This window comes from Myxocyprinus asiaticus, chromosome 10 (genome assembly GCF_019703515.2).
Source record: "Myxocyprinus asiaticus isolate MX2 ecotype Aquarium Trade chromosome 10, UBuf_Myxa_2, whole genome shotgun sequence".
NCBI classification, from domain to species: Eukaryota; Metazoa; Chordata; class Actinopteri; order Cypriniformes; family Catostomidae; genus Myxocyprinus; species Myxocyprinus asiaticus.
The window spans coordinates 49,063,340-49,085,179 of NC_059353.1; the positions used below are offsets into that span (position 1 = coordinate 49,063,340).

Here is a 21,840-nt window from a genome sequence, read left to right on the forward strand (position 1 = left end):
ATACTTGAAGGTGATTAATTTTATAAACATTAAGAATTTGCATCTTCTGAAAGAGTGGATGAGAGCTTACTTGAAATGAGATGATGTTGCTTCATTTAATATTAAACTATAAAAGTCCATCATAAAAATACAATTATTATGCATTAAAACTATTATAACCTACACAAAGAGTGAAATAAACAAACCATTTCAATATTTGTTGTGTGAAAATCATTTCAATAAAAGTTTCAAAAATTGCAACTGTCCCACAGTCGAGGCGTAATTTCCACCACATCAACAATTTTTCACCTAATAAAGTTTCTTAAAAGATAAATAAAAATCAAGGTAAATATCACTTGTAACACTTTCTATGAAGCCTATACTTATAATGCATTGTAAAGGCATTATAAATGCGTTATAATGCATTTGCTAAGTCTCATATAATATGTTGTAACTTCTCATAAATAATAGTAACCACAATTATAATACTTACCATTCATAGTTATACCTTAGAATAAAATGCATTATAAAATGACCAACATGAAATTTTATCAGTAGAAGTTATAATGTATTACATGAATTTTTATTATACAAAAGCAATGTCTTCTTATTAACAGATATTTTTACATGGTTATATTACAAGTCATTATATATGCTTTAACCTTGTAGCTAAACATGTGTTTTTCTTCCTGTCTCAAAATGTACATCAAGAATGTAAATGTAAGTACATAAGACTGTATATAAGAAGACTTAAAACATGTCAAGAACACTTATAATGGTACGTGATCACGTCAATCCTTATGACTGTTTACACTATGCTGCTTTTGTAGACAGCACTTTTACAAAACCTAATATATACTGTATATTACATTAAACTTTTGAGGATAAAATTGGATGTTGCTTGTGTTATAATGCATTATACTCTTTTAGGTATAACTATGAATGTGTTAAGTGTTATAATGTATTATAACAGTAGTTACAATTATTTATGAGAAGTTTTAACATATTATGAGACATTATGAATACATTATAATGACTTTAGAATGCATTATAAATATTGGGTTCATAGAAAGTGTAACCAATATTTTTATTGGGCGTCATTTCCAATCAAGCTGTAATTCTGCAAAATTATTCAAATATGTGTGTATTTGGGATACACAAAATGTAAGCTATGAAATTAGTCTTAGCAATAAAAAGGAGTCGGACATTTAATTTAATTTGAGATGTGCTGGAAATGACACTGTGGTGGGAATTTTCATGAATTTCAGTACAAAAAAAAAAATGCCAAAAAAGACAAATCTCCTGTGATGTTTCTTACTAAAGGAACACAAGGAAGAATATTTAATATTATAGTAATATTAATGATGTAGCAATATTTACCTTGTGCCACATTGAGACTTCCAAGAACATTTTTGGGTGACAAACCATTGAATCAGAATGAATTGATTCACTGAAACGGACAGTTTGAACCAGTTCACAAAAAGAATCAAACTTTAACGCTATTTGAGCTACTGAAGTTTAAATCTTCCATTTATTATTGCTTAACTCGAAATATCCTTATCTGAGGTAAAATCACTGTAGCGCACAACCTTGAGTGGCTTACTGCTTTATTTAAATTCCTCCCTTAAAAATGTTCACATACCCAGAAAGAGGCATCATCCAAGGGAATTCATTAAACCAAATATTTCTCTCTGAAATGATGTCCTAACAGCAGAGTTCACCACATCAGTCATTGAAGTGAAACTCAAAGTTTGTTTGGCCACAGCGAAGAAACCTGGCAGTGAAACGTAAGAGAGCAGGGTATCCTAAAGGCATCGGTCTCTCTTAATTTGCTCTGATGTATCACTGAAACCTCTGTTTGACAGATGGGCATATTTCCCAATTGGACAGTTGGGGTTAATAGGAATGGCGTGGTGTTCACCCTGAGACAAGCTCTGGGAAAAGAGCATCAATCTAAATCTCCTTCAGGTGCAGGGACCATTAACTCGATCGCTTTGAACAAACAGTGCAATAAACAAACTCTAAAGTGCTTGTTCCAAATCACAAATTCACTGTGGGACCAGTGTAGTCCGAGCCCTGAATGAATGACTCTTATGAGCCGGTTCTTTTAAATCCACAGTGCGAAACATACAGCATGTATAGCGTAGACTGATTCCCGAACAAATGACTTATGTGAGCCGATTCTTTTAAGTGAATCAAAAATATACAGCTTGACTTGAACAGTATGATTACCAAACAAATGGCTCTTATGAGCCGGTTCTTTTAAATCTACCGTGCGAAACAAACAGCACGTCCAGTGTAGTCCGATTCCTGACAAATGACTCATTTGAGCCGATTCTTTTCAGTGAATCAAAAGCATACAGTGTGACCAGTGCAGTGCGGTTCCCAAACGAATTTGTTTGATTGATGCATGCTGGGTCTGACTGGAATATGCCTTTCATTTTCTAAATGACACAGTCGTTTTAAAAAAAAGAAATACCATTATGCTGTAAACTGATTAGGAACGAGTGTCTAATTACATGCTTTTGTCTAATCAATGAATGTGTAATTAGCCTCTGTCAACTGTGCATTTGCTGTCCTCGAGCCTCAGTGCCGACATGGGTGCAATTCTCTTTAAATGCGACCAAATGACCAACCTGCTAACTTGTTTCCATGGTAACATGAGGGACGGCTTGTCCCCCAGGAAACATGGATGATACATCATTTAGCTCACATTGTGTTTGACAGAGGACAGCGATGTACACAGAGACAGCACAGCCAATCAGCCACAACCTCTCACTCTGCTGGAAAAGAACATTAAACATTTCAAGTCTCCAGGAGACAGAATGAGATATTCTCCCAAAACACACAGTTGTCTGGGTAGCTTTATGACAATTCTCTGTGTAAACACTACAATCTGTTCAAACACAATAGCAATGACAGGCCCTGTTTAACTGAGTGAATATTGTCTCTTTAAAACAATGCCTGTTTGACCTTTAGAAAACACATGCACGTGCCATATTTAAATGTTAATGTTGACTTTTGTATGTCTTACGTGAATGCAAACAGGAGCTAGATATGTGTAAAATATATAATACAGTTGCCGCTGTCTATTATGTTGGTAGTATTAATCACACAGCAATATTAAAAATGTTCTTAGTTTACTTTATATTTAGTTCTTTATTATTGTGTGTTTACAAGAATAATTAAAATAACTTGAAGCAATGTTAACTTAAGAAAACCCTTATAGGCTATGCGTTTCGACGCCTCCCGCTGTGTTTTCAGTTTTAAATACTGGCATGAATCGTGTTAGCGTTGCCCACTCATATCGTTTCGGTGCTGTCGAGTTAAAGGAAGATGTAGTGCTGCTTGGCGAAATGGTGTGCACTTTCTGTTCAAACATCGTCCAGCTGTCTGGTTGTCCCTCGGTCTGTGAAATTCTCAAGGAAATGCTTTGTTACTGAACCTACTGCAGCAAGAGGCATTGAAACGGGCAAAGACATCTATCTAGAGCATGGGCCCATAGCACATTATCAACAGCAGCATCAATATTACCGGTGGTAAATGTCATCAAACAGTAAATGTCATAGGCCCAGGAAGGCACTAAGACCCCTAAATAAATAAAAAAATTTCACAGTGCGGTCAGGGCTTCCACACCCTACCTACTTTATTATTTCCAGCTGATTTTATTATTTTTCCCCTTTGCAAATAAGCGCAAAAACGGGCAAAATGGGCGAGACGGTCTTTCATGTTTGTTGACATTATACTGAATAAGCTGTGCGAGTTAAGATGCATTTTGGGCGATCTGTTTGAAACGGGATGACGCTAAAGACTGCTGCAATGGGTTTCAAACTGTTTTGAGATTTGTCCACTTCAAACACATTCAGACACTGGGCTGGTAGTGCCATAGCAGCGGCGCGCCACCTTATAAGACAATAGTTTAAACGTTACCGGTTACGTGCTGATTCAAAGAGAAATAACTGTCCGATTGGAAAACTTTTTAAAAGCGAATGCATGTATGAATGCATTCTTCAATGTGTCTGATATCATCATGCAGGGAGACGGATACGAGCCATGAAACATTAGAAACTCAGTTACAGGTACTGCACTAAAATAACTCAGAATTCTGCTCAAAACGTCACGATTGAACTATTAAATGCAAGTATAATTAAGAGAAAGTGTGCCGATTTTTTGTGCTTTCTTCAATTTGGTAATACACAGACATAATAATTGATGTATGGCCTCATGAAATGAGAGACTCGCGCCTTGAAATCTCAAAACACAAATGGTCAAAAAAGATGACCAGGTGTAATGGTGATGTGTCTCGCTCGTACACTTGTGACCGGATCACCATAACCGCATTGGGGATAAATGGTCATGTAGTTGATACAACCAGTTTGCGATCAGTCATGTAGTGTGCACACCAGCACGACAGAAAACAAGACTGTGAATCACAGGGTGCCATCTGCAATTCTTGAGGTGTGCGCTTGGCTTTAGACGGCTCTGTCTAAGTGGGCGGTTCTTGGCCAGTGTAAGTTAAAAAGAGCACAGACCTTTCAGCCGCAGACAGGAGAACAGACCAACCAAAGTTGAATAATTCATGTTAGGGATTTGTTCAAATCACCTAAATATGAGCAATAGTAAAAGTGATGCTTGACCTAGCCAACACCAATGATTATTTTTCAGATGTCCAATTTAATGTAAGAGGAAGCCATTGAAGCAGTACTAGAGTACGTTATTCATTTTTTGACCTACTGTGAGTTCAGAAGTTGTTAAACGATGATATATGCTTCTGTTGAAGCCATCAGACCATGTTATTTCAACTTCATTTGTTAAAAATTGTGTTTTATTGCAGAATTCCTGGTGAAGAACTACACTACTCACAATCAATCAGAGAATCGCAGCAAACAAAGTGTGGCAAAAGAGCTCTGCAGCAACCGCCCAATCTCATGACGTAACACGTCAAAAATATTTTGCAAAATATTTATTATTAAATATTAGGGGTAGACCGCTATGTTTTTCCAGGGCCGATAATGATTATTAGTAATGAAGGAGACCAATAACTGATATTTAGGGCCGATATACATTTGCAGTAAAAATACAAATTTTAAATCAACAGTCAAAAAGTCTCTTAGGAACTGGGCAAGAATGAGGACTTTGTGGCCCAAAGATAACCAAAGTAGTGGATTATGGGGGATCTTCTACCGTTTATATATACATAGGAAAGAAACTGTATGGGGGTTTGGGGGTGACCCCTGCGAGAAAATATATGTAAACATTTTAATGAACCATTTTTATATTTTCCTTAAAATGCAAATCTACCAAAAACAAACAAACAATGTACATCTAAATAGTGCAGTTTAAGTATAACTGGGCTGACTATCAAATAATGGAAATGTTTTTCATCATAAGCAGAGAAAGTTTTTGTTGTCTTTCTTGCCATCCATGCCAGAGATGATGTTTTCTCTGATTAATTTTCACAAAACTTAAACAAAAATCTCTGTTTATTATCAATAGGCTCAAAACACGTTGATTAATAAAGCTAATTTTAGATAAAAGAAAATCATTTCTAGTCTAAAGGTGCTATGGAACCACAATAAATTGTCCTGTCATAAACATTGCTTAGCTGAACAGTTGGAGTCATTTCAGACACATGAAGATTGTTTCTGCTTCATTTTCATTTTGTGCAGTGTGTTTTAGCGAAAGATGCTGGTATCCATCTATATTGCTGCTCACTGTTTTTCTCCGCTACGGTCTACTGTCATTAAAATAACCGTATCTGCAGCTCTGCTATGCGGCGCCTCATGTTGCGGGTCGGTGGTGAGAGGCAACGCGTGCGGAGCACGAAAGGCCATTAATGAAGTGTTCAAATATATTCAAGGATATAGCGTTGAAAGATCAGTGCTATCTACACCCTCGAGCGCTTGCGTTTTACACAGCTCCGCTGTTTTGTCGTGCTGCTAACCTAAAGTGTTGAAATGGTGAGATGGGGCAACCGTTGTCATGATGTCTCACGGTTCGGAGGGAACAAATCCAGGGTCTGGACCCGCTGTTTATTGTAACTTTAGTATCTGCATTCTTACCTTTGAAAACAGCTTGTCTTCTCAGTGATGCTTCTTTCTCTCGCTGCTTTCCTCTTTCCCACCTCTCCCCCATGAATACAGAGTGCAGTGTTGATTGGTCATTTACTCGTGACATATAACCAATCTGATAATACTGTGGGTGGGACATTGTGCCAGGCTACAAGCAGTAACCTTTCAGAGAGAGGCGGTGGCATCCGAGCCAACGGAGAGCATTTTAAAATTTATCAGCAATCAGATCAGACTAAATAACGATTCCGATAATTAGAAAAATTATGAATATCGGATCCGATTATCGGCCGATAATCAGTCGACCCCTATTAAATATATTAATTCAATACTTTAAATCAATAGTTATATATTTTTACCACTGCTTTTGATTGAATTACATCATTCGTAATGCTTCATGAGATGAGAGTAGTTCATTCCCTCAAGGAAGATGTTAAGTACACAGTCTTGTACCTTTGTCTTTTTGTCCGATCTTCAAAGACTTTTTTGCATCAAAAAATTCAAAACATTTTGTTTTTTACTACTTTTTTTACTACTTTATTTTAAGAATGTGAAATGTCAGAATAATAGTAGAGAGAATGATTTATTTCAGCTTTTATTTCTTTCATCACATTCCCAGTGGGTCAGAAGTTTACATACACTTTGTTAGTATTTGGTAGCATTGCCTTTAAATTGTTTAACTTGGGTCAAACATTTTGGGTAACCTTCCACAAGCTTCTCACAATATGTTGCTGTTATTTTGGCCCATTCCTCCAGACAGAACTGGTGTAACTGAATCAGGTTTGTAGGCCTCCTTGCTCGCACACGCTTTTTCAGTTCTGCCCACAAATTTTCTATCAGATTGAGGTCAGGACTTTGTGATGGCCACTCCAATACCTTGACTTTATTGTTCTTAAGCCATTTTGCCACAACTTTGGAGGTATTTTTGTCCCCATGTGCACTTGCAAACGGTAGTCTGGCTTTTTTATGGCGGTTTTGGAGCAGTGGCTTCTTCCTTGTTGAGCAGCCTTTCAGGTTATGTCGATATAGGACTCGTTTTACTGTGGATATAGATACTTGTCTATCTGTTTACTCCAGCATCTTCACAAGGTCCTTTACTGTTGTTCTAGGATTGATTTGCATTTTTCGCACCCAATTACGTTCACCTCTAGGAGACAGAATGCGTCTCCTTCCTGAGCGGTACGATGGCTGTGTGGTCCCATGGTGTTTATATGTGTGTACTACTGTTTGTACAGATGAACATGGTACCTTCAGGCATTTGCTCCCAAGGATGAACCAGACTTGTGGGGGTCCACAAATGTTATTTTTTTGAGGTCTTGGCTGATTTCTTTTGATTTTCCCATGATGTCAAGCAAAGAGGCACTGAGTTTGAAGGTAGGCCTTAAAATACATCCACAGGTACACCTCCAATTGATTCCAATTAGCCTATCAGAAGCTAATTGGCTAACTGCCTAAAGGCTTGACATCATTTTCCAAGCTGCTTAACCCTCTGGGGTTGACGGACGCACCGGCGCGTCCTGCTGGATTTTTTCCTCATAACAGCGGAAACAACTTAAAATACTCCATCATTTTTGGGCATACAGATAAGTGTAAGACACCATTAGAGACTATAAAGGGTCTACTTTTATTTGTGTGCACTCACAATAACAACAAAACCTTGTGCTTTTGTAAAATAAAGAAAATATACAGGGTGCGCTTTCAGCCGTCTCTGTCTCCACAAGCATCTTTCTGAAACACGTCACAAAAATGAACTGAAACTCCGCGAATACTTATCACACAAACATGAAACATATGTCTAAAGAAAGCTTAAAATGTCTACTTTTAAATAAAACAATTCAAATTTAAAACAAATATTCTCCTGCAATGTAATCTGTATGAAACAAAGCAATGTATAGGTTCTCCTGGCTCAGCTAATGATCCCTAATGTGATCACACCCACCAGCAGAGGGCGCTATTCATACGGTAATGTGCTGAGGCGATCAATGCAAATGATAAACGCCCCCAACAATGCCTTAAAAAGCATCAAGTTCATTCACTTTTCTGCGCGTTTGGAAGATTGGCATGCTACACAGGTGAGGAAGCTCTTCAGATGGTCCTGGATAGTGACGAAGAGTTCACATTTTCCTCCGAAGAAGAGCGGGAATCCAACGAGGAACGTTTACATTTTGAAGAGCGATTGATTCAGCCGAGGATACAATTCCGGATGAGTAAGTCATTTAGTTTTACTTACATTCCAGATGAGTAAGTCATTTAGTTTTACTTACATTAGTTGACATGCTATTTTATATAAACATGGACATATTTTACTAGTTGGACTATTTCCAGACTTGCCAGCTAGTATTCAGAGTATTGAAATTTGAAATATGTCCTAATAGGCAAGTTTTAGTTACATTTAAATGTTGTTTCGGCTAAAGCAGGTATTTAAATTGTATGCTGTATGATATAAATATGATATGTAATTTGATATAAAAATAATATGAATGTTTAGATTATATTTTAACCAGTGTTTATGCTGCCTCATTATCATCAACGAAGCTTGTGCTTGCAAATATCTGTTTGGGTGTAAATGTGTAAAATGTGCTGTAAATATGCCCATATTAGAAAATCCGCATATTAGAATGATTTCTGAAGGATCATGTAACACTGAAGACTGCAGTAATGATGCTGAAAATTCAGCTTTGATCACAGGAATAAATTGCATTTGACAATATATTCAAATAGAAAACAGTTATTTTACATTGTAAAAATATTTCACAATATCACTGTTTTTGCTGTATATTGGATAAAATAAATGCAGCCTTGGTGAGCAGAAGAGACTTCTTTTAAAAACATTCAAAAATCTTAATGTTTAAAGCTTTTAAATGGTAGTGTAGGTCTAAAGTTTTTAAGTAGTCTTTATGTAAAGAAACTGTATAGTCAGATTACTTCTTTTAACTTAAACTACAATCAATACATTCAATGATTAAGTCTCCTCACATTTATTCTGTTCCCAGAGGAGGGGTCTTTGTCTCCTCAGGTGTGAATCACATCAATATTCATGATCATTCACGTCTCCTCGCTTATGGCCTATCTAACACTAAAAGTGTCATACAAAAGTTAAATGACTATATTGTTTTGTATGAATGAGTGATCAGGATGGTTTTCACATCATTTTGTAGCAAAAACTCTAGGCTACAAGATCCAGTTCTCACAAGTCTTGTGAACTAATGTTTAGTATGTGTTATATGGCCTTATTTCAGTGACTTCAAATTTTTGTTTTTTCAAAAACCATGCATAAACGTTATTTTCTCAAAAATACAAACATGTACGTACATGTTGTTCACATATTATTGTAGCCCAGTTTGTGCTGAATACAGTGTTATCAGACTTTAGCCATTAATACGTTTTTAAGCAACTGAAATAAACACAAACGTCAAGGCATGTCAAAACTTCTCCAGGGCCCAAAAACACCCTTAAACCCCAGAGGGTTAAAGGCACAGTTAACTTAGTGTATGTAAACTTCAGACCCACTGGAATTGATATATATTCAATTAAAAGTGAAACAATCTGTATGTAGACAATTGTTGGAAAAATTACTCATGTCTTGCACAAAGTAGATGTACTAAACGACTTGCCAAAACTATATTTAGCTAATATGAAATCTGTGGAGTGGTTAAAAAATGAGTTTTAATGACTTCAACCCAAGTGTATGTAAACTTCTGACTTCAATTGTACTTTACCTGGATGGTAGCATACACGTCTTACGTAAGACAGTCAACACTGTAAGTTAGGAAGTGGTCTCGCACCTTCACCTGTGATTTACCTGCAGCACACCTGTGGGGCTTCATTAGGAATGTGACTGAGAGACTGATCAGTTGAGACGATACTCAAACAGGAGATTGTGTGGCAAGCTTCTGTACATAATATATATGTTTAAGCATGCACAAATAAAAGTAGTAAAACCAGTAAATTAAGGCTTTTCATCCTTCTGTGTGAGAATTCTGCCAAATGTTAATTTTCCAGTCAATCAGACTGAACAGAGACATGTTTAATCAATATTTATTTATTTAAAGCTTTTTATTTTTTGCTTAAGATGTAGGTGAATGTATATATATATATATATATATATATATATATATAAATTCATGCTTGACCACTACGTTTGCACCTGGTCCAAACACAACCTTACAGTGTACATATGAAACAAAAGTTCCACAGGTCTGCCAACATTCAATCAGCATTCATTTTTGAGAAAATGTTAGGAATGGGGAGGTGTTAAAGATCGGGGTTGGCAAGTTTACCAGGTCTAAATTATATTTAAAGAGAAATTCTCAAATTGCAAAAGGTTGCAATTTGTGTTAGCTTAAACCAGCTTAAACCAGCTAAGAGCAGCAAACCATCTCAGGCTGATTTAAGCTGTTTTTGGGAAAGCAGGCTTTATAAAAAAAGTTGTAATTTATTTGTTAGTTAAACTGGCGTCACTGACACACGTCGACACAAGTACAGTATGTGACACAAGTCGTAGGGCTCATGCAAGTTCAAATTAAGCTTGTGGCATTTCCTCATCCATTTCCCCCCATCATTTCCTGTTTCATATCATGAAAGTGGCAAAAAAAGGTTTGCGAGCGTACCTTTGCAGCCAGGTGTTTGACGGCCTCCTCACAGCGTCGCTGGAGCTCAGGTGTGCTTGGACAGCTGTTGAATCTCAGGGTGTTGGTGGCACTCGGGGGTGGGTTAGGTTGAGGCGGTTGACTCAAGGGCAAATCTGAACTCTGCTCTCCACCTAGACAGGTGAATACCCACCATCAATTATCATGTCTTTTTGTGATAATTATTATGAATACAATTTTCATATTGCATATTATGTTTTTATTGTTGTAGTCAAAAAATTATTTCAATTTTATGGTGTCAAATAGCATAAAGAAAATTGTAGCTAAAATCAACAATTCATTTCTGCTTATCAGTTTTTAGACATTTAAAAATGAAAATACCAGTTGTAAAAAAACATTACTGATCTCTTGGTCTCTAGTGTTTATTAGTGACTGTGGATTCAGGAAATCAAGGTAACCAAGGCTCACTTTTAGGAGAAGTGCTTGGGCTGTTGGATGCGATCTGTCGCATGCGGCCGCCATGGCAACTGAGGGCCACCAGGCGAGAGATGATGGCGGTTTTGCCGAAACCCACGTTACCCACAATGATGGCCCCAGAGCTCTCGTCTGATTCGCTGGACCTTAGGTCATCCTCAAGTTGCTGGAACAGCCAATCACGGCCCACGAACACAGAGTCAGTGGTGATGCTGGGCACCTCGAACAGCAGTGGCTTGAGCATGATGTCAGTGGGCTTGTACGGAGCAAAGCGAGCTGAAAAACACAATTCACAATTGAGAGATTATTATCTGAAATTGACAAATCAAAATAAAAACGAAACATAACACACACAAAAAAATAAAATCATGAATGACTCAAAAGAGGTGGTTCTTTTCAATGGATCGGTCAAGAGTTAATCATTTAAATTGGCTTTACTGAAAGCAAGTCGTTATATTCGTCATGTCAAACTCGAAATGTGTATTTTAGCCTTGTGAGAAGTAAATCAGCTCCATTACTGACTAGTTTTATTTCATCAAAATGTAGGCTCCACCTCTGAAACAACTTTATGCTTCTTTTATTCTTAGGTGGAATTTTTTATCTTAAATTATTTACAGTCCCCATGCCTAATGGTGCATATCTTTCTTTAGTGGTGTTTTTATAGCTTAAAGAATCATCATTGCCCTGACTTTGACCCCATGAGCAAATGTCTACATGTTTAAGATATGCACACATCCTGTAATTTCCTACAATTTCCCTACACTTCCTAAAAGTTGATTTGTCATGGAAGTAACTCTATTAGCGAACTGTAAAAGCATTCCTACATCATATTATTTACATAAAGTTTATGTAATGAGCAATAATTTGTCCTAAAACTACAATTATCTGACTGAACATGAAGCTCTTGTTAGATTATAAAGGGCACGGCAATGCTCTGATCAAGCTGATTTTACTTTTAAGTTTGCTTGAAAGTAGATTATTTTAGAGATATTGTGAAACATACACAGTGGCAAGAAAAAGTATGTGAACCCTTTGGAATTAGTTGTTTTTTCTGCATTAATTGTTCATAAAATGTGATCACATCTTTATCAAAATCACAAGTATAGACAAACAAACAATTATAATCGTTCATGTCTTTATTGAACACATCCCATTAAACATTCATAGTGTTGTGGAAAAAGTAAGAGAACCCTTGGATATAATAACTGGTTGATCCTCCTTTGGCAGCAATAACCTCAACCAAGCATTTCCGAATTAGACCTGCACAACGATCAGAAGGAATTTTGGACCATTCTTCCTTACAGAACTGCTTCAGCTCAGACATATTCTTAGGATGTCTGGTGTGAACGACTCTCCTGAGGTCATTCCACAGCATCTCTATTGGGTTAATGTCTGGGCTCTGACTGGGACACTCCAAAAGGTGGATTTTCTTTTTTTGAAGCCATTCTGTAGTGGATTTACTTCGATGTTTAGGGTCATTGTCCTGCTGCATCACCCAACCTCTACTGAGCTTCAGATGGTACACAGCCACCCTGACATTATCCTGTACGATATCTTGATAAACTTGAGAATTCACTTTTCTCTCGATGATGGCAAGCGGTTCAGGCCCCGAGGCAGCAAAGAGGCCCCAAATCATGATGTTCCCTCCACCATTTTTCACCATTGGGATATTTCATGCTGGTATGCGGTGCCCTATTTACACCATATGTGCTGTGTGTTCTTCTCAAACAATTCAACCTTAGTATCATCAGTCCACAAAAGTTTTTTCCAGTAGCGTTGTGGAGTGTCAAAGTGGTCTTTGGCAAACTTCAGGCGTGCAGATTTTGTTGGAAAGCAGTGGCTTCCTTTGTGGTGTCCTGCCATGGATGCCATAGCTGTTTAATATTTTCTGTATAGTAAACTCATGAACAGAGATGTTAACCAGTTCCAATGATTCCTTCAAGTCTTTATCTGTCACTCTAGGGTTATTTTTTACCTCATTGAGCATTCTGTGGTGTGCCCTTTGAGTCATCTTGGCTGGATGGCCACTTCTAGGGAGAGTAGCCACAGTACTAAATCATCTCCATTAATAAACAATGTGTCTAACTGTGGACAGATGAATATCTAAGCTCTTCAAGATAACTTTTTAACCCTTTCCAGTTTTATGCAAAGCAACAATTCTTGATAGTAGGTCTTCTGAGATCTCTTTTTTTGTGAGGCATGGTCCATGTCAGCAAATGCTTCTTGTGAATAGCAAACTCAAAATGTCTGAGTGCTTTTTATAAGTCAAAGTAGCTCCAACCCACACCTCCAATCTTGTTTAATTAGTTGGATGCCAGGTTTGCCAACTCCTGACTCTAATTACCTTTTGTTGATGTCATTAGCCTAGGGGTTCACATACATTTTTCAACCTACACTGTGAATGTTTGAATGATGTATTCAATAAGTTGTGTGTTATTAGATAAAACAGATTGTGTTTGTTCAGTATTGTAACTTTGATGAAGTTCAAACCAGATTATAAAATAATTTTATACATAAACACAGGTAATTCCAAAGGGTTCACATACTTTTTCTTGCTCGAGTTCCAGAACTAGAGATCGAGAGAATGAGTTTAGTGCAGTCTGTCAAAAAGTAAATATACACCTGCTTCTGGCTAAATATTCTCTCTCTTGTTCAACCACTGTCTTTCTCTCTCACAGTGTTGTCTCACCAGACGTTGACTAACCACATCTGTCTCTCTGAGCACTCTGAGCATGACTAAATTACAACTATGGGTGGGAATTGTCAGGCACCTCATGATTCAATTCAATTCAGGGTGTCATGGTCCAATTCCGAAACGATTCTCAATGCATCTAAATTTTTCAGCATCAGCACTGTTGCAAAACTATTTTGCATGTTAAGGTGGCTCATAGTCAACTTCTGTGTTAAAATTTTGCAAAAAAGATGCACTAAAATAAATCTACTTCAGAAACAGCTGAGCTTGGGTTCCTGCACCTCAACTGGTAGAGCAAGGCGCTAGCAACGCCATGATCATAGGTTCGATTCCCAGAGAACACACTAGTGGTCGACCGATATGGATTTTTTAATGGCCAGTGCCAATATCCAGAGAGCTGGGTGGCCGGTAGGCTGATACAATGTTGATATATAACACAATTTAATATAGTTAATAACATAAACATAAAATCAAACCACTTGTACATACAGTACATAGTAAATAAGACATTTACTTATAGCACACGTGAAGCTTTTACCCTGAAGTTGCACCAGCGACTATTTAGCAGAGAAGGGCCACTTCTAATAAAATTAATGGGAAATATTAGAACGCCCAACTGCAGCCAACAGTCAACGGATGTTGACAGGAAGTCCCATCTTACAGGTAAAAGAGCCAATCACCTTTTAGATACAGACATCGCCTGTCAATCAAATTGAGAACGCGCAAGTGCATTAGCTATAAAAGCTGAAATAATAATGAAAATATCTTTTTTTGTTTGCATAATCTGAGGTAAAGCACCACCATTTATGATACCAGTGTTGTCAGATTTTACTGCAGATTTGAAACACGTTCTTTGATCATAATCTTGACCAACTGTTCAAGCAGATATGAGCTGCACTTTCATGACTGGAAATAGACTCCAGAAAGCATTACAAACATGACCGACAGTAGACTGACTTGCTAGGAAGACTTGGTTGCACTCACGTGCTCGTACGTATCCAGCGCAAGCCTCAATCTCCTGACAGTTTAAACGGCCTAGATCGCCTGCTTGGATTGTCGTCATGATTTGTGAAGTTTTTGATTCTGGCTGATGGAATATGTGCTTCAGAGGAAGATATTAGAAGGGGAACAAAATGCTGGATTTTCGTCAGGTTTGTGAATTACATCTGTTTAAACGAGATATCTGCATATTTGCAGATGGCACATAATAGAAGTTTTATTGAAATTTGCCTTTTATCATTAAAAAAGTGGCAGGGAACTGTGGAGGAGAGATTGTTAAAATACGTGCTTTAGAGGAAGATAAATGAGCATTCCACAGGATGCTGAAGTTTTGTGAGGTTGGTTTATTACATCTGTTTAAACGAGATATGTGCATATTTGCAGACGGTATATGATATTAGTTTTATTGATATTTGCCTTTTTATCATTAGACAAGACAGTTAAAAGTTAAAGGAAACTGTTGATGAGAGAGAGGGAGAGTGAAACAGGCGAGCACTTAAACATTATGAGCTCAAACGCGTCTGCCGCGGTTCTGATATGTGGACCATTTAAATTACATTGTGTTGCACAATGGTCTATTATTGTAGTAACACGATGGCACACAACAACAAAACAAACTGTGACTGGTTGTTTACATGTCTCAGTCTCTTCACATGCAAGCAGCCGATTCTCTGCACACCCAAGAAACAAATCGGCCAAAGGGGAAAATTTATTGGTCGATGCCAATAATTAAAAAAGTCAGAATATCGGCCGATTTATTGTAATATAAGAGACTTAGGCGGATATGCAGCTTTCATTCTGTATAAATGGGTTTTTCTCATCAAAGCGACTCTAAACTTCGTCATTGTCATTCAGTACATGTCTTGTTTTCAGTGTCTGTAAATGAGAACATGATACATTGTGTCCCACAATTGTGTTTCCTGCCTAAATGCATTTATTTCCTTAAAGGTGCATTTACGTTTTCAAGAGCAAACATTTTCAACGATTCAGTGTGGGCCTGCTGATCAGAGAGGCAGCATAGCTGTGTTTTCTGATAAATCTCTGCTGCTACTGACTGTGTGAATGAATCAAACTTCTGATTTCTCTCATTATTTATCAGAACATTCAACAAGGTTGGAATAACACACACACACAGGCTCCAACAATACAGACATTAGCTCTGGCCTCAGGGTACAAAATCATTTATTTAAGAGTAAGACAGAGAGAGAGAGAGAGAGAGCAACAGATCAACAACACTTGTATTTAACAATGTTCTCTTGCATTATTAATGAATTGAACTGACACAAATGTGTTCCTCTATTTAAAAGTTACAGGACGTGTGTTAAGAGCATTCACATGCATGTCCTAAGGGGGTAAACGAAGACTGTGGCAGGGGTTTCTAAAACTACTAAGGAGGGAATTCACTAAACAGCTGCTCACAGTATTTCAGTGCAAATGCTGCGTTTGCTTTACTAATCACCTGCAATCTAGTTTCAGCAGATGCAATATTGACTGCGTCTTGAGTATTTTAATTAAGTCATTATAATTTTTTTCTGCGCAAACATGCCTCGTTTCTTTGTAAATTAGGCTCATTAAAGATTGAGCTTTATAAACAAAACTCTGTGCAATTTGCCCGGCGCTATAAGAAACACGCTATTACCGCCTGTGGAAAGCAGGTGGTAACTAAGGGTGTAAATCGCAAGTTTGATCACAATACGATCTTATATAGATTCTCTTAGCGAAACGATTTTTTCAGAAACCTCAAAGTCTGCCGCGATAAGATTTAGATTTGATTCGATTCAGGGGCCTGCGATTGATATTACGATAATATGTGCTTATATTTTACGAATCAGTTACATTTATTAGCTCACAAATGCAACCAAATTATTATTTTAATATTTTATTGAGCTCTCTGAAAAGTGCAAATCCAGTATCCAGATTGAGACATCCACAACAAATTAAGGTACTTCAGTTGTTGAAATACAGAAAAATAAATACAAAAAATAAAGTCACATATGTGTGATCATAAATCATGATTTGATGACAGCTTATTGCCTTGTGGAATGAGGTAAACACTACCGTGACAATTTGTCATCTCTACAACAATCAAGCAAGACTTTCAATCCAAAATACTTACATACCCACAACAGGAGAATGTGCTATCTGTGTTTTTTCTTGACTACAGCTTCCACAGTTGTATTGAAAACTGTTACAGTTTACTGTGATAAGGGTAAGGGTGTTTATGTGAAAAGTCTTGTAACTGATGTCAGTGCAGGGCAGGTGTTTTCTCTTTCCCTCGTCAGCACTGTTCAGAATATCGCGGCTGTTAACCGTTTTAATTGGTTGAATTGCTATAGGAGAAGACTCAGAGCTGTTATCTCGGCAAAGGGAGGTTGCACAAAGTATTGAATAAAAGGGTGCCAATAATAGAGCCACACATACAGTATATTTGACAAAAGTTTTTTATAAAAATTGTGTTGTTTGTAATTGTTTGATATCCATTATAGGATAGATTTTTGTGAATATTTTGAATGAAAGGTCAAAAGGATAAACAATAAAGACATTTTTCACAGCCTTATTTACTCATATTTACCAAGAGTGCCAATATTTTTGGCCACAACTGTTACTGGCTAATACACATATATGCAGTTCGGCTTTCTCAGACTGTATGATGTTGCTAACATTAGCTGCCTTGCCGACTCCGGGTCCGGACCCCGGATTGATTCCATCCGGACCGCAAGGCATCATGTCAACAGTTGCACCCTCTCATCGTCTCTAGTGAGCAGCGTGACAAAACAACAGTGCTGTGTACACCAGATCTGATTTTTCTGCTCTGTATTCTTGAATATTTTTCTCCAGCACTGAACACGCTTCATTTATGCCCTGTCCCGCTCTGCACGAGTTCCCTCTTTTCCCCGCATGGGAGTAGACACGAGGCGCCACATAAATTAACGTGGTTCCAGAGCGCCTTTAGACCATAACGTTTTTTCCTTCTAAATTTAGCTTTATTAATCAGCATGTTATGAGCCTATGATAATAAACAAATAGATTTCTACTCTAATTTTGTGAATTAATCAGATGTCATCATCTCTGGAATGGATGACAAGGAAAGACAATGAAATTACTAGTTCGTAGTGTAGTCTTTCACACTGTAATGAAAATATAAAAATGATCCATTCAGACTTTTACATTTTCAAAACTGTCTCTCAGGGGATACTCCTGAACCCCCATACAGTATCATTCCTCAGTCACAAGGGCTTCTATGCCCCCATACTTTGGTATTTGTATATATATATATATATATATATATATATATATATATATATATATATATATATATATATATATATATATTTGGAAATATAAAAATAATTTAAATGTAAAAATGATATGCTGTCGTTATGATTCAAAATGAACATATGAGCTTTTAACATTAATATCCAACTTCACTTGATTGATAAACTATAAAAATATTTTAATATTTTGGTAGAAGATCCCTCAGATACCCCTGCTTTGGCTGTCTCTGGGCCCCCAATGCAGTTTAGTATAGACTATTTTGACTGTTTATGATTTTTTATTCTTCTCTTCTGCCAATTTGAGAGAAAAAAAAAGAATAATTTTGCAATGCGCAAATGTGAATGTATATCATGATAAATATCGATATCGAACGATATGAAAAAGAATATTGTGATAATATTTCTTGGCCCTAATATATATATATATATATATATATATATATATATATATATATATATATATATATATTTAGTGCTGTCAGTCGCTTACAATTTTTAATCGCGATTAATCGCAGATTTTAAAAGTGCTGAAATTGACACTATATACTTCATTTCTTGTCAAAATTCATTTATGTCCATCTTAGGAAAGAAAACAGAATGATATGTAGCAATATAATGCATCTCCTACATCATAGGAGAGTATAACCACAGTACTGCCCATAGAATGTCTAAGGGACCACCGCATTATGCTATTTCATGATAAGCTTGTAGGCTCTCTTGGTAGAAGGATTCTAGTTCTGTGGCACGTGCATCAGTGTAATGACTCTAGATGGACACATTACAAAGGTTCCGCCCTTCATCCCAGTGTTTATACAGTATTAACGGTAAATGTGTTCATCACGGTTAAGAAAAATTAACGCATAAACTATTTTAATTAATAGCATGCGTTAACGTGTTAATTTTGATAGCTCTAATATATATATATGAATATATATACACACACACACAATTATGAAGCGCTGTTGTCCACTCTTTTCTGTTATACTGTTCCACCTTTGTAGATTTGTATAATAATTTGTAGCAGCTACTAAATTTTGGAATTGTGCGAATGTTTGAACATTCAGTACTTTATTTCTTTCACAATGCATGTGATCTGCTCTTAAAGTGCTAAAAACACATATGAGTACTGTGCATGCACGGCCTGTCACCCATTCTGAAGTGCACACAGACCATGTTTATCTGTCTTTTATTGCCGCCCATTGCAATTTTATAATCACTATGACCATATTGCCATTTTGATGTTCATTGTGCTGCCCAGAAGTATAGTGAAATTAGTCTACTGATGCGCTTTTTATGAAATTTAATGGCCAAATAAAAAGCACATTAAAATCATCGCGATATTCACGATATTGCTTAATTTTATATCATCAGGAAAATCATCGCAATTATATTGTGAATATTCGATATATCGCCCAGCACTAATACAGAGTAGAAATACTATTCAACCACGTAAAAACAAGGGAATGTCTGTTGGTTGGGTGATGCTTTGGGTTGAGCGTGTGGATGTACTGTACCTTTGTCGTGTGCCGCTCTGCCGCCAGTGTTGTGCCAGGGCAGGCGGATTGACGTCCGCAGGGGGGTGTTTCGCTGTTCATCAAGATAGCTCAGATCCTCCAGCTTAGTGGAGCTCGTCGCTGCACAAAACACAGAGACAAAGAGAAAGCTTAACATTATGGGTAAAATCAACACATGATAATAAGATACTTAGTGTCTGCCTTAATTTAATCAAGGTAAAGGTTTTGCACTACTAACCACAGGCACCAAATGCAACTGCAAAAATTATGACTGTTTTCAAACTGGTTTCTCAGAACACTACCCCCTCTTCCATTGATTGGACAAACAGAGTTCTAGGGGTGTTTGATGGGGGTTGTGGCAATGTGTTTCGCTGTCCCCTAGTGCAGATTGTTGCACCCTTCGGCATATCGTGGCACCACTTTGCAGCCACCTTTATCATATCGTGGCCAACTCTGGCATATTGCGACCCCGTTTCGTGGCCAGCCCACTGGTTAAAGTCCCGGTTCTCCCGATGGCCAGTCCACCCATGGTTCCACCCCAAATCCGTGGCATTGGCTGTGCCAACGTTACTGTGCCATGCTTAAAACACTTTACTTTGTATACTCATTTCAAATGTAAATTTGGTCCGATTTTTACTACATTCTCAAAAACAGCCAACCGTGCATCACAGAAACTATGTGGCACAGACAGAGAAAAAATAGATAGGGAAAAGATGCCCATCACAGTGCCCATTGGATTCAAAGGTCACTGTCCTAAGTGGCTGTGTTGACCTGTGTGAAGCGTGAATGGTTAGACTGTGACATACTGTAAACATGCAGGGAGAAAAAGATGACATCACCCGAAATGCAAACCATGAGCCGACACAATAACAACTACCGTAAAGAATGAATGGATGAACAGAACCAGGTCACTGAGCAAAAACACACACACACACACACACACACACACACACACTATACGCTTTGGCATACAGGAGGAACAATCAGATTTCAATAGCAACATGACCTACTTAAATCAAAATAGTTCTGAAAAAGAAACTTGTTCTAGACAACAACTAAAAGAACAGTTCATCAAAACAAATCATTAACTCATGACGTTACAAATCCGTATGACTTTCTTCTTAAGTGGAACACAAAAGTTGATGTTTTGCAGGATGTTAGCCAGAACAAGTCTAAATCACAGGCTTTCAAAAATAAGATAAAACCAAATTAAAAGATGTATGTTCATCATAAGATTGTAAATATATACAATATTATATATATACTATTGGATTTTTTTTGGGGGGGGGGGGCGGGCAATCAGATCAATGAGACCAATATTTTGCAATTAGTCCACTGTATTTTTGTAGGGTGAGCTGTTAAATCTGGGTCTGAAAAATTGCAGGTGGCAGCCAAAATATGCAGCAGAGCTTAAAGGGTTTATGAAGTTTCAAATTCACTTCTATTTTTAATTTTATTTCAAATAAATTCAATTAAAATAAATAAATTGATTAATATATATATATATATTATTTTTATAAATATTATTTATAAAAAAATATTACTTAACTTTTTTTATTTTTGTTAACAAAATTTTTTCCAGATGGGCTGGTTTGAGTATTTCTGTAACTGCTGATTTCCTGGGATTTTCACACACAACAGCCTCTAGAATTTACTCCGAATGGCGCCAAAAACAAAAAACATCCAGTGAGCGACAGTTCTGTGGACGGAAACACCTTGTTGATGAGAGAGAGATCAACAGAGAATGGTCAGACTGGTTCAAACTGACAAAGTCTATGGTAACATAGATAACCGTTCTTTATGTTTTTTTTTTCTTTCTAATTTAGCTTACTTTTTTTTACAGTGCATCCGGAAAGTATTCACAGTGCTTCACTTTTTCCACATTTTGTTATGTTACAGCATTATTCCAAAATGGATTCAATTAATTATTTTCCTCAAAATTCTACAAACAATACCCCATAATGACAACGTGAAAGAAGTTTGTTTGAAATCTTTGCAAATTTATTAAAAATAAAAATGAAAAAAAAAAATCACATGTACATAAGTATTCACAGCCTTTGCCATGACACTCAAAATTGAGCTCAGGTGCATCCTGTTTCCACTGATCATCCTTGAGATGTTTCTACAACTTGATTGGAGTCCACCTGTGGTAAATTCAGTTGATTGGACATGATTTGGAAAGGCACACACCTGTCTATATAAGGTCCCACAGTTAACAGTGCATGTCAGAGCACAAACCAAGCCATGAAG

At 37.0% G+C, this 21,840-nt stretch overlaps 1 protein-coding gene across 1 annotated transcript in view; it reads right to left on the reverse strand.

Annotated features, from left to right (window-relative positions):
• The window catches only part of LOC127447536 (protein TANC1-like), a 257,213-nt gene that overhangs the window by 78,081 nt on the left and 157,292 nt on the right, over positions 1–21,840 (reverse strand). Inside the window, exons 8-10 of the mRNA XM_051709485.1 lie at positions 19,591–19,710; positions 11,105–11,386; positions 10,658–10,809 (exon numbers count right to left, since the gene is read on the reverse strand). Of these exons, the coding sequence (XP_051565445.1) occupies positions 10,658–10,809; positions 11,105–11,386; positions 19,591–19,710 (554 nt within the window). The remainder of the gene's footprint in view (positions 1–10,657; positions 10,810–11,104; positions 11,387–19,590; positions 19,711–21,840) is intronic.